The sequence below is a fragment of the Paramisgurnus dabryanus genome, chromosome 1 (assembly GCF_030506205.2).
Source record: "Paramisgurnus dabryanus chromosome 1, PD_genome_1.1, whole genome shotgun sequence".
NCBI classification, from domain to species: domain Eukaryota; kingdom Metazoa; phylum Chordata; class Actinopteri; order Cypriniformes; family Cobitidae; genus Paramisgurnus; species Paramisgurnus dabryanus.
In genome coordinates this window covers 47,060,736-47,073,134 of record NC_133337.1, presented here as the reverse complement: position 1 = coordinate 47,073,134, position 12,399 = coordinate 47,060,736, and the positions used below count along the sequence as shown (strand labels likewise).

The window sequence follows — 12,399 nt, the reverse complement described above, 5'->3', positions numbered from 1 at the left end:
TTAAAGATCTATAAGTTTGATAGCAAAAACTGTTCCGAAAATTCTTTACATTCAGAGCTCTGACTTCAGTAAAGCAAAGTTTACCAAAGTCTAATTGTGGGATTTTGCGTAGCGTAACTTAAAGAAGACATGACCTCCTTATCACTCACACGTTCAGCTAGTTTACTCCACAGCTGCTTAATTAACAATTGGCGTGTTTTCCGCGTGGATCAGTCTCGGCTGTATTATGGATTTCCGCAGGTGACTGGATTACCAGGGGCACGTTCAATCTCACACCGGTGCGCAACGTTTTGCTACGGTTTCCGGGTTGAACGACATTTTTCCTTGAAACGGTGTGCAACGGAATGCAACAGGTTTTAGAAGCGTTTTCTCTTGTTTGGTGGGTGTGTCAGAAATGTCAGCCCAATCAGCGGCAAGATTTATAAAACCACGCGGTAGTAAAGAGACAGCTCGCTCAATGGGTTCAAGTTGGAATGTTGTCTTTCATTCTGGACGGCAAGGTCAGTGACTGTAACATCGAGGGTATTTTACAGTATTAAACACACATTTATAACGATTTCATCAGGCTTTAGAAACAATTAAAAAAGAACACAAAGCATGGCCTCTCAGCTACCGTAGTTGCAACTCTTGCGTCATCACAACAGGGTGTTCAATGCATCACCGTTTCAGTTTAATAAACGTTATGCAACGTTCTGTCGGGGCTGAACGCAGCCCAGGTGTACACACCGTGGACCTCCGGTCCGACGTTGGCACCAAACCCGGAGCAGCCATGCGCAAAGCCATGGCGGAGACAGAGCTCGGAGATGATGTGTTTGCAGAGGACCCTACAGTTAATGGTTAGAGATTACTTTCCTCAATCTTATGTTATTTTAATTTCTGCCATACTGAAATAAGCTTTCTAATAGCTAATTCATCATTCATTCAAGTGTTGAAATATAAAGGTAACACACTAGTCAAAAGTTTAAAAGTTAAGTTTTCTTAAAATGATTTTTTTTAAACGTTTTTGGATCTACATAATTCAATTAAGTACACCAGTTCAACATGATTGAATCAAATGTTCTTAAAATGAAATAAATGTTACACAAGCAACTAACAGAGGTCTTAAGGTGTACATTCATGCATGCTAAAAAATGATGTTGAATTAACATGTTTAAAATAAGTAAACTGGACAAGGTGTATTAATGTATTATTTTGTATGTCTGAGCTTCTAGACGGAATCCCATTCTTTCAAAATGAAAACATTGAGACGAGTTAAGCCAAAAAGTTCTTGTAAAATCAAAATGAAACATTTAGGTAACACTTTACAATATGGTTGTATTTGATAACAATTAGTTAATGCATGAACTAACTTAGTTCTAGTTAATTTCGGCATTTATTTAAAAAAACTTATAAAATAAGGTAGGCTAAGCGTTGTAACGGTTAAGATTAATTAGTTCACCATGAACAAACATGAATAACTGTATTGACATTAACTAACATTAACAAGAATTAAAACATCCTGAAAAACTGTATTGTTCATTGTTTGTTCATGTTAGTTCATTCTTTTACTAATGTTTACAAATACAACATGTAAAGTGTTACCAAAATTGAAAATGAGTGTAAAAAAACAATTTGGAAATTTTCGATGCCACTTTTTAACTGTTGAAATGTGAATAAAAACTTGGCAACAAGAAGCCAGCACACATGGAAACTCATTCAGTGTTGTTTTAAACATCCCATGTTTGAAAAATATACAGTATGAACCTGCTAATCAAGTTGTTCGGGGCTACCTAAAGGACAGATGTCCTCCAGTAACGGGGTTGAAGAACCATGCTTATATATATACATATTGTAAAAATTTTGGATACATATTTTTGCCATTCTTTCTACAGATTTACAAAAAGAAGCTGCTGATATGTTTGGTATGGAGGCTGCTTTATTTGTCCCCTCAGGAACGATGGGTAATCTGATTGCAGGTATGATGCCCGAAGCTATTAATAAAACATAGGGATAATATGGGCTTATAACACTATTGTCGCTCTCTTAGCTATGGTGCACTGCCGAGAAAGGGGAGATGAGATGATATTAGGTGACCTCTCTTATAGTCACATCTCTGAACAGGGTGGAAGTGCACAGGTATATGGAGTCATACATTTTTCCTTTAACTTCTGTCTCTTCTCAGAAAAGATTATTTTTTTCAGCATTATTGTAATCTTATATCAATTTTACTTTTCATGACACCATTGACAGTATTCTTCTGTGTGATGCATGTACATACCGTGTTGAACCTTGTTTTGTAACAAATAAAAGAAAATAGTCAGTGAGTTCATTTTCAAAAAGTTCATCAAGTTCAAAAGCGCTTGTAGTTGATGAATCGCTTGTTATCTGTAAATGTGGTCTTGTCTTGGTAGCTGGCAGGTATCCATTCTGTAACAGTGACTACACTAGCCGATGGCACCTTTGATCTAGACCAGGTGATCTCTAAGATCCAACACGGTTACCCAGACATACACTTCCCACGCTCTCGCCTGGTGTGTATTGAAAACACGCACAATATTCAGGGAGGCCGAGTCCTTCCACTCTCGTTCCTGCAGGAGGTTAGTGACCAGAACATTGTTTCATCAATTGTGTAAGAGATAAAAATCCTAAGTGTTGTAACAACCCTTTCTGGTTACATTTGGTGTCCACCAAAGTGTTATTTCCTGAGGCAAGCAGACTTGGGAGGGTTACTTTTTAAATTCTGTTACAGTTACAAATTACTTCATAAAAAAGCATTCAGTAACTTAAAGGATAATTCCGGTATTTAACACTTTGAGTCTCATTTCTGGTTTGTTTTGGATGAACTACAGTGATGGACACTGAAATTTTGACAATGGGTCGTGTCTTGACTTTTTGACTTGTTTAGAAGCGTCTCTTGACTGCTTCAGAATGGAAGTCAATGACCATACACAAACATGTCATTAAAACAACAACGTTCATTTTCAAAATTGTGCTACTCACCGAGTGGTTCGTGGTGGTCGGACTACTCATGTTAAATTAAAGTATAAACCAATGAAGTGAATCAGAGGCCTCATGCCCATTCAAACTGAGGAGGCACGTGCACCCTCGGTTTTTTGAGCCAAATGGATTTTGCATGCAACCTCAAAATCAAAGAAGCGTCCATTAATCTGTTACTTGTCTTTTAATCTGTTTAATATGCGCAATATTATCAATTCTGTGCTGCATCCTTGTCACTTTTCAGAGATTTTTGCTATTTTGATAGTGTTTTGATCATGTTACATTACTTTATTTTGGTGGCAGGCGTTGCAGTCAGCGCAGCCGCCATCAGTGTCTTAGCGCGCTCAAAGCTTTGCTGTTGCTGCTGCATTTGGCTATCTGAGGAATTAAAACGTGTAAGAAACGCCCACAACATTTCCAAACCCCAGTACGGTAATGTGCAGTTAACCTCCTCTGTGTAGAAAATGTATGGTTTAAAATGTGCCCGTATCGACGTTAAATTAGTAGAGACTTCTAGATTCAACGCCAAAGTTCGCCAGAGTTCACAGGGGTGCGGAATTACACATGGTCACATATGAGGTAAAATTTAATGCAAAAATCCGTTCCTTTTAATAATTGGTTACACTTTATTTTGATAGTCCACTTTAGACATGCTACTAACTATAAATAACTTTGCAACTACATTTCAACTAACTTTCAATAATTTGCAACTATACCTCAACTAACTGTCATTAGACTGTAATGTTTGGGGTTAGGGAAGAGGTTTGGGTTAGTGGAATAAGTTGACATGCACCTGCAAAGATGCTTATAGACAGTTGAATGTCTGTTGAGATATCATCCCAATAAAGTGTTAGTAGATATTAAGCAGACAGTTTACTAATTCTCTAAAGATTGGTAGTTGATAAGTAGTTGCAAAGTTACTTATAATTAGTAAAATGTCTAAAGTGGACTATCGAAATAAAGTGTTACCTAATAATTTTATCTAAACATATTTTTTTTAAATCATGATTGAACATTAAAATCAATCACGTGGCTATAGCTTATGTCATTTTTGTTGTTTATATACTTTATGGATTTAAAATTACATTAATTTTATAGGATAAAGCAGTTGTTGTGCAAAATGCATATAATGACACAATTAAACAAGACATTAAACAAACATAAATAAACAAAAATGCCATTTCAGATGTAAATATAATGTCAATATGTCATTATTCCGATTGAATAGTATTTGATATAAAAGTTAGTCAACACTTTTATTTTGGAGGTTTTTGCATGAATGCAGGGGCGCTCAGATTGTTAGAAATGTAAGTGCCATGGAAAAGACTGAAAGCTCTAATATTTCGTTTGATGTATTTTTTGTATCCTGATTACATAATCCCGTTACATGTAATCCATTACTCCCCAAACCTGGAGGCAAGCATATTTTTTCTCCAAACGATGAATGCAGCCTGAATCTGATGTTAAAAGCAGGATGTTACAGTAAATGCATTAAAAAACCTAATGTGGTGCTTTGGAGTGATTGTATTTTAAGAGAGAAATGCGTCTTCTGCCCCTAAGTACAGTGAAGTATTTTGATCAAAATGCTACAAAGCGTTTCAAGAAACCTATCACCAAGAGTTCTCCTAAATTCAGACCTAACTGAAAATTTATGTTTCTCTTACTGAAAGCTTCGCTCTGTGGCTGATAAGTTTGATCTGGCAGTGCATATGGATGGAGCGAGGTTAATGAATGCAGCCGTTGCTCAGGGTGTTCATCCCTCTGTTATACTACAACATTGCCACTCCGTCAGTGTCTCTCTGTCCAAGGTAAGTGATATTTTTATATATAATTACAAAGTCAGTGGTTATATATTTAATAACATTAACACCACTTACAACAAAGAACAAAATACAATAAGAATCCAATTAGCCACAATAAGTCACTGAATTGAATATCTCATATCTCTTTATTGAAAATAAATAAATATGGCTCTTCTAACTTAAAGACTTACAAAATGAGAATTGAACAATAGTGTAATAAACATAACTCTAGTCATTGTATGCTGCAGTAATGTATGTTACAAAATTGCTACAAAATTGCCCTTGTGAAAAAAAATGTCAGGCTCACCTTTAAGTACAATACAGAGTAGTTAGGTTTTGTGTGAAGTGCTTTTCCAGTAATTTCATGTCAAGGAAATTCTTCTGTAGTTCGGTTCATCATACTGAAGGGCTGGGAACCATGGTTGCTTTAAAGAGCACATATCATGCTATTTGAAAGGTTCAACAATCACTCCTTGGCCAATAAAGCTACACATTATTATGGAAAGAAAGTTGGACATACTACTACTCACTGAAACCTGGCAATCACCTAATGACTTTATGGAGCTTAACCTGCTGACTACTCCTCCCAGGTGAAAAATATTTCTATTAAAAATATACTTTAAAAAAGTGTACTAAGTATATTTTCTACATTTTGTAAAATTTTTGTCAAATCCAAGTATAGTTAAGTGTATTCAATTATGTATTCACTTCAAATTTAAATCTGTTTCACTATACTTTAAGTGTAGATGCGAAGTTCGTCACAACATGTATGTAGCCCGTCATGTGTGTGTGGTTCCTTTTTTCAAAATATGTGTTCTGCGCATCGAGAGATCCTGTGGGCATCACATGTCTTGTCAAAATAAATGCCTGCTGCAGACGCATCTAAAGCATTTATGGTAAAAGAGCCCCTCGCGTTTGCTAGATACTCGCATAATCTCATGCGTAATCAGAGTTTACTGTTAAGGGAGTGTCTAGCGTGTATTTTGTGAACGTGAGCGTCTCTTTTATCATAAACGGTTTTAGCGTGTGCAGCACTTATTTTGACAAAACACGTGATGCCCATGGTTTACATGATGCAATAAACACATATTTTGAAAATGCAAGCAACACACATGACACTCCGAACACTTATTTTGAATTTACGCCTCTTGAATGAGCAATCACAAGTCTGCCCCACCCCTCGCATGGATTTGTCCAAGCTGACCTGACAAATATCGCGTTAATTATTCATCGTTTTCCGCGTGTAGATCCAGAAAGGTGTTTTCAACCATGATAAGGAAATTCCTAAAGTAGTCATTTTGTTCTTATAACCCGTTGTGTTTAAAGTGAAATTATACTGAAGCTCTCCCCTACTCATTAAATACTCTTTAAATAAAGCACAACAAGTAGAAGCATACTTGTTATACTTCATGTACTTCAATCATATTTTTATGATTGAACATATAAATAAAGCCTCAAAAGGAAAAAGTTGCTCAACACTTATGTTAGCGGACCGGGCCCACAGCTTGGTAGTGAACACCCAAACATATGTGTTAGCTGAATGGACGAAGATTACAGCTAAAGCACTGCAGTTTGTAAACAAACGTATTGCTCTGGTCTTTCATCGTGACTCCAAGTAATAAGAACGGCAGTCTCCATTAATTTATAGACAATAAGCTACATATTTAGCATGCTCAACAGAACCAAAAACCAACAATCTGGTCCAAATAAACCATTCATGGTTAAACCACTTTACAGGTTAGAGATGCAGTCATCAGTGACTAAGCACAGCAAAGGGTGGGATTATACTGCTGTGGTATCTTGGACAAATATTGGAAGTGAAAAAATTAAGCCTTATAGGCTGACCATACATGCCATTTTACTAAAACACGTCCTGGACAGGATTTAGGGTGCATCTTCTAGACGTGGTATTTGTCAACCGCATACGTCATTGAGGTTCTTACATTCATAGTTTAATTCTTACCTTAAAATGTAAGGATTGCTTTTATTTTTAAATAATAAACCTCGATGACATATGAGGTGTTTCTCAATGTCAAGGAAGGATCATCGGAAGCCAGAATTTCGAGGATGCTACGTTATCAACATCTATCGAAGGACCGTTCCAATGTCGAGAATCCTCAGAATTTCAACCAAGGTCTGATTCCTTCGTTCGAAAAATATCCCATATACAGGAAAGGATGTATATGTAGCCTTCATGCTCTCAAATCACCCACAATCCTATGCGCGCAGACCTTTTCACTAGGGATGCACCAATACCACTTTTTTGGAATATGAGTACGAGTACTTGCATTTCAGTACTTGCCGATACCGATACCGAGTACTTAATAAAAAACATGATTTAAATTTACAGGTAACAGCTTTAGTCATATAATTTAACAAAAAAACAAGAGACTAGTGTTTCAGTTTGTTGTAAACTCTGCCTCTTTGGACAACACAAGAGGCATTAACCCTTTACATGCCGCTCAAACATAGACATTTCTCAGACCGTGGTATCGATTCCTGGTATCGGGGGACTTTTAACGAGTACGAGTACTTTAGAAAATGTGGTATCGAGGCCGATACCCGATACCAGTATCGGTATCGGTGCATCCCTACTTTTCACTGACGCAATTATAGAGGAGCCTCACATAGCCTCTGAAGGAATTGACTTGGAAGGACCAGTCCTGCCAAGGAAGTATCCTTGACATTGAGAAACACCTATGCAGTTGACCAATGCGACCTCCAGCGGACACACCCGAAATCCTGGCTGGGAAGCATCTGGGAAAAAATCGCACATATGGTCACCCTAAATTAAGCAGATTCCCTTTCACGAGAGAGAGAGAGAGAGCACAGCACACAGCGTCTTCTCGACATGATGTTATCCACACGGTTCATGTATTCGAGGTAGAGACTACGTAGAACGTAGGCAGGCATTGTAAGTCATCACATAGCAAATTTACGGAAAAGGGATTCAGACTCTTTTAGCGACTCTGAGTCAACTCTTTTTTTTTTTGCCAAGCAATAACTTTGGTTGCTGTGCACTTTCAGCTTTGCAGCTTTTGAAGACTGTGCACATTCACTTACAACTACTTGACATACTGCATGAAAGGTAATTTTATAATCCCCTAAGATTGGCACTTTAAGTAGCCAGGGGCAGACCAAGAGGGCATATGACTGACACATAAAGCAACTTATTATGTTTCGGTTTGTGCCCTGTCATGTTTAGGGGAGTGGAGATTTCCCCACAATAACAGATCGGTGTGCAACCATCCTTCACATATTTCTCTAAAGTTTATCAGACTTGGATTAGATCCTGCACGCCTGGAAACGTCTCCTAGAAATCTTTTGTAATTTAATCAATCAAAGGACAGCTTTGAATTTCCTGAAGTGTATAGTGTTCTGTATGCATCAGACGTTCACCCAACTGTCTGAGACTATAGGTTACATCAGTCATTCTGAACACAAGCACAAATCTCAGTTCCTCATCTCAGGGTCGAAAAACATTGTGTAGAGTTTCCCACTGGAGAGTAGTTTAAGTGATGGAGTCAATGATAAATGACCTTGTTGAAGTCAGCACTCAATACTTCACCTGAACACTGAAGGTGTGAAGTCTCACACATCCGTACAATCAAGACTTATTTTTAGTCATAGGACCAAACGTGTAATCTTTTTCTCTGATGACACCCGTGTAATCATACCTGGAATTTGAAACGATACCCCTCATTATCACCACACAAACATAGTCGATTGAAGAAAAACTAATCATTCCCAACCCTCAACAAAATCCTCAGAGAAGATGTCAATAGGCGTATTTCCATTTAAATATGGCGCTTGTTTGGATTGTGACAGAAAGAAGCTCGCTTTCTGAGCAGAGTATTCATCTTTCACTCTCTCGCTGAAACACATTAAATGTAATTGTGGTTTATAGACAAATATGAGTATCAAACTGTCATTATAGACGTTATGGGAAAGACTTATCAGACAGTCCATCACTACTCCAGTTATTCATGCTTGAATACTAATATGTATGTATGCATATACATATACATATACATATACATACATATATACACATATACACATATATACATACACATACACACACACATATATATATATATATATACACAGATACACACACACACACACACACACACACACACACACACACACACACACACACACATATATGTATGTATATATGTATGTATGTGTATGTGTGTGTATATATATGTATATGTATATGTATATGTGTATGTGTATGTATGTATGTATGTATGTATGTATTTGATATGAATTGCTCTTTGGCAGGGGCTGGGGGCACCTGTAGGCTCCATGCTTGGTGGGTCCAAAGATTTCATAGAGAGAGCAGATCGTGCCCGCAAGGCACTTGGAGGAGGAATGCGCAAAATGGGTATTTTAGCAGCAGCTGGTAGGATCGCCCTGTCGGACATGATTGGTAGACTGGAAGAGGACCACAGGAACGCCAGACGCTTTGCTGAAGGTGACAGAAACCCACAGAGTTCCTTAAACCTTCAACATTGCATTAACTGTCAATGTGATGCACAGCTCCATTAGTTAACCTGGATATGGAGAGCTTTTATTAAATATTCTTAGATTATAATAATTATGAGACAATTATATGGACAATATTAGGCATATAAAAGACTCTTTTGCCAATAGCTGCAAATTATTGAATTATCAATTCCATCAGGATTGTGTTAGTCATCTAATTACTCTTAATTTCTTTTGGCAATAATGTTATTGAAAACTGGTAATGTATTTTTAGCAACAAGAGCTGTGAATAAATCTCTCCCGTTTTCTCTCCCTTGTAGCGCTTATACAGTGCCACCCTCCTTTCTACCAGCTGGACCTCGCCACCGTGGAAACAAACATTGTGAGGTTTCATCTTCAGGACCAGCGGATGAGCCTACATGAGTTCTGTGAGCGTATGGCAAGGGTTGATGAGCAGGAGGTGAAGGCTTTGGGTCAGGGGATCCGGGTCCTGATGTTCCCATACATGAGAGATGCAGTCAGGGCTGTGTGGCATCTGGGTATCCGTGAGAAAGATACTGAACTGGCTATAGAGAAGGCCCGGTTTGTGGCTCAACAGCACATATACAAGTCTGTCAGGACAGCACGAATACAATAACTCTCATTGAATCAGTTTTTGTCAACAGTTTAGATCAGTTTGTAAAATGGTTTTGGGAGGGGGCTCAAACTCGGGTCGCCAAAAGTGCGTCATATGTTGGAGCACTGCCCACTATGCCATCAGTTTGTACATTTTTTAACTAAAAAATAAAACTTAAAAGTCTAATTCTCAGGTTTGCAAACCCAACAAGACAATTTAGTGTTTTAATGTTTTTCTTTTTACATTAAACTGTGCAATGATTGACTGAATCTGACCCTGTTTAATTCCATACATTGAAACCAGAATAGTCTAAAGAGTTAAAAAAGGAAAGCAAACAACCTGTGACCTTTTTTTAGGTTTATTATTTTCAAGTGTTATATAAGAGCTTCCCATAATGATGCGACAGAGACATTGTCATGACGACAAAGCAGTGATTGCATTCACTGCAATGGACATTGAAAGGGGACCAGGCGTCTAGTCATAACAATATACCTTTAAAACATTTGGGTGGATGTTTATTCGGTTGCCTATTTCACTGCATCCGTCCAATTACTGTATCTTTACAACTGAGTTATATTTCCATTGATGTGTTGTGAATCCTGAAATGTATGTGTTAATTGCATTACAAGACAGAAAGCATGTTCTTACACCATGTGTAAATGAAACCCAACACCAGCATGAGTGATATTTGGATTTGGACCATTTGGATTTACTGCCAATAAAGTTTTTGAGGGAAAAGTGCATTTATAATTTACTATACTGTAGTGTACGTATTTAACTTATGATCAGTTGACTGTATCAGTAACACTGTCATCTCATTAGGATTAATTTATTGTTTAACATGGTGCCGGAAAGCATGTTGCATGTTTTAAAAAGCAGCCTCAATGGATAACATATACATTTTATTAATTATGGAGGATGACTAAGCAACAGAAAGGCTTCAACAGAAATTGTGTATTGAGGTTCTAAGTACATTGATTGGAGTAAGCGCTCTCAAAAGGTAGTACAACCAAACACAATGTCTTGGTTTTTGGGGTTTGTTTGTAAAAACTAAAATGTCCTAATACAATTAAGGCCTAGTCCTGTAAACCCGGTCCGAGAAACTGCTCCAACGTGTTGAGCTAGCACAAATGTACATATCTCTGCTGAGAAACAATCTTTGTCAGCTTTACACAGGGTTGATATTGCATGCATTACATTCAGTTGCCAAGCACTTACACTACATACACCAACAGCTTCCAGATAAACACTTGGGATCAGCTCCATGTCACGCTGTACTCAAATGCTGCCGCTCTGTCTTTTGCCACTCAGTGAGCGTAACCACGGTTCCTGTCGCCGACGGTGACGTCATGTGCATACCGTCTATTACGAACGCGCTCATTAAAATAACAAAAGCAATATTGCGCCATTGACTTTAGCCCAGGTTTTAGTTGGTCAGTGGCGTAGTCTATTTTAGTTGGCTTAAAATAGCAACGCGCCAACAATGCGCCTGAACACACCAGAAGACCAGAACGCCCATGGGCGCAAAATTGGGCGCAAATGCATTTGCTATTTAAACGTGGGGATAAACGGGAAAATTATCATTGCGCCAGGTTAAAACTAGCCAAAGACATTTGCGTCACGCATTGTGCTGCTTTGCGCCGGGTGTATGATAGAGCCCAGAGTGGTGGTTTTAGCAACATCATTAATAACTGAATTGGTTGTACCGACCCACAGACAGATCAGTCAAACGTTTGGACACATGCCAGGATTCGTTTTTATGACCTTAAATGTTTGAAGGTGGTTTACTTTTATTACGTATCAATTATTCGGAGCCTCATAGGCTATACGAATTTTGCATATTGCCATTAAATTTCTAGAACTGGTTAGGTCCCAACAAACATTTGGACGTGTGATGACCGTTGAAAAGACGTCCGTTCGTCACGTCCCGTCCGCGTTGAAAAATATATCCAAAATGAAAGTTGAGCCGACGTCTTTGACGTCATCTGGCCGTGAATTACACGTCTTTCCTGCACGTCCCTGGACGTCTAAATGCGCCGTCTTTTGGATGTTTAAATGTGTTCCTGCATAGTTTAAATATATGTTTTAAGCCCCCATATAGCAAACATTTGGACGTTTTATGACCGTTGAAAAGACGTCCATTCGTCACGTCCCATCACGGTTGAAAAATACCCTAAATTAAAGTTGAGCGGACGTCTTTGACGTCATTTGGCCGTGAATTACACGTCTTTTCTGCCCGTCCCTGGACGTCTAAATGTGCCGTCTTCTGGATGTTTAAATGTGTTGCTGCATTGTTTAAATGTATGCATATAAAATGAATATACACCCACTGTGTAACATCGTGAAAGGCAATCAATTGTATTGAGGTTTAACACATATTCACAAAGGTTCAAAATCGGTTTAAAATTGGTCCAGTCAGACCTGAACGTCCATAAAACGTTTTAACCACGTGTACTTCACAAACACATTAAAGAACACATTATTTGTCGCCATAACCAAAAAAGAAGCATG

At 38.1% G+C, this 12,399-nt stretch overlaps 1 protein-coding gene across 1 annotated transcript; it reads left to right on the top strand.

The window, feature by feature from the left end:
* The first annotated feature begins 2,030 nt into the window (after positions 1–2,030).
* On the top strand, positions 2,031–10,612 carry LOC135744461 (uncharacterized). Its single transcript, XM_065262608.2, has 5 exons — positions 2,031–2,115; positions 2,391–2,576; positions 4,647–4,784; positions 9,069–9,261; positions 9,593–10,612. The coding sequence occupies exons 1-5, from the start codon at positions 2,059–2,061 to the stop codon at positions 9,907–9,909; spliced, it is 891 nt and encodes a 296-aa protein (XP_065118680.2). The 5' UTR covers positions 2,031–2,058; the 3' UTR covers positions 9,910–10,612.
* The last annotated feature ends 1,787 nt before the right edge of the window (positions 10,613–12,399 follow it).

Coding starts and splice junctions, on each gene's coding strand:
- LOC135744461 (XM_065262608.2), top strand. CDS start 2,059: ATGATATTAGGTGACCTCTCTTATAGTCACATCTCTGAACAGGGTGGA. Junction 4,785..9,068: donor TCAGTGTCTCTCTGTCCAAG/GTAAGTGATATT, acceptor GCTCTTTGGCAG/GGGCTGGGGGCACCTGTAGG. Junction 9,262..9,592: donor CGCCAGACGCTTTGCTGAAG/GTGACAGAAACC, acceptor TCTCCCTTGTAG/CGCTTATACAGTGCCACCCT.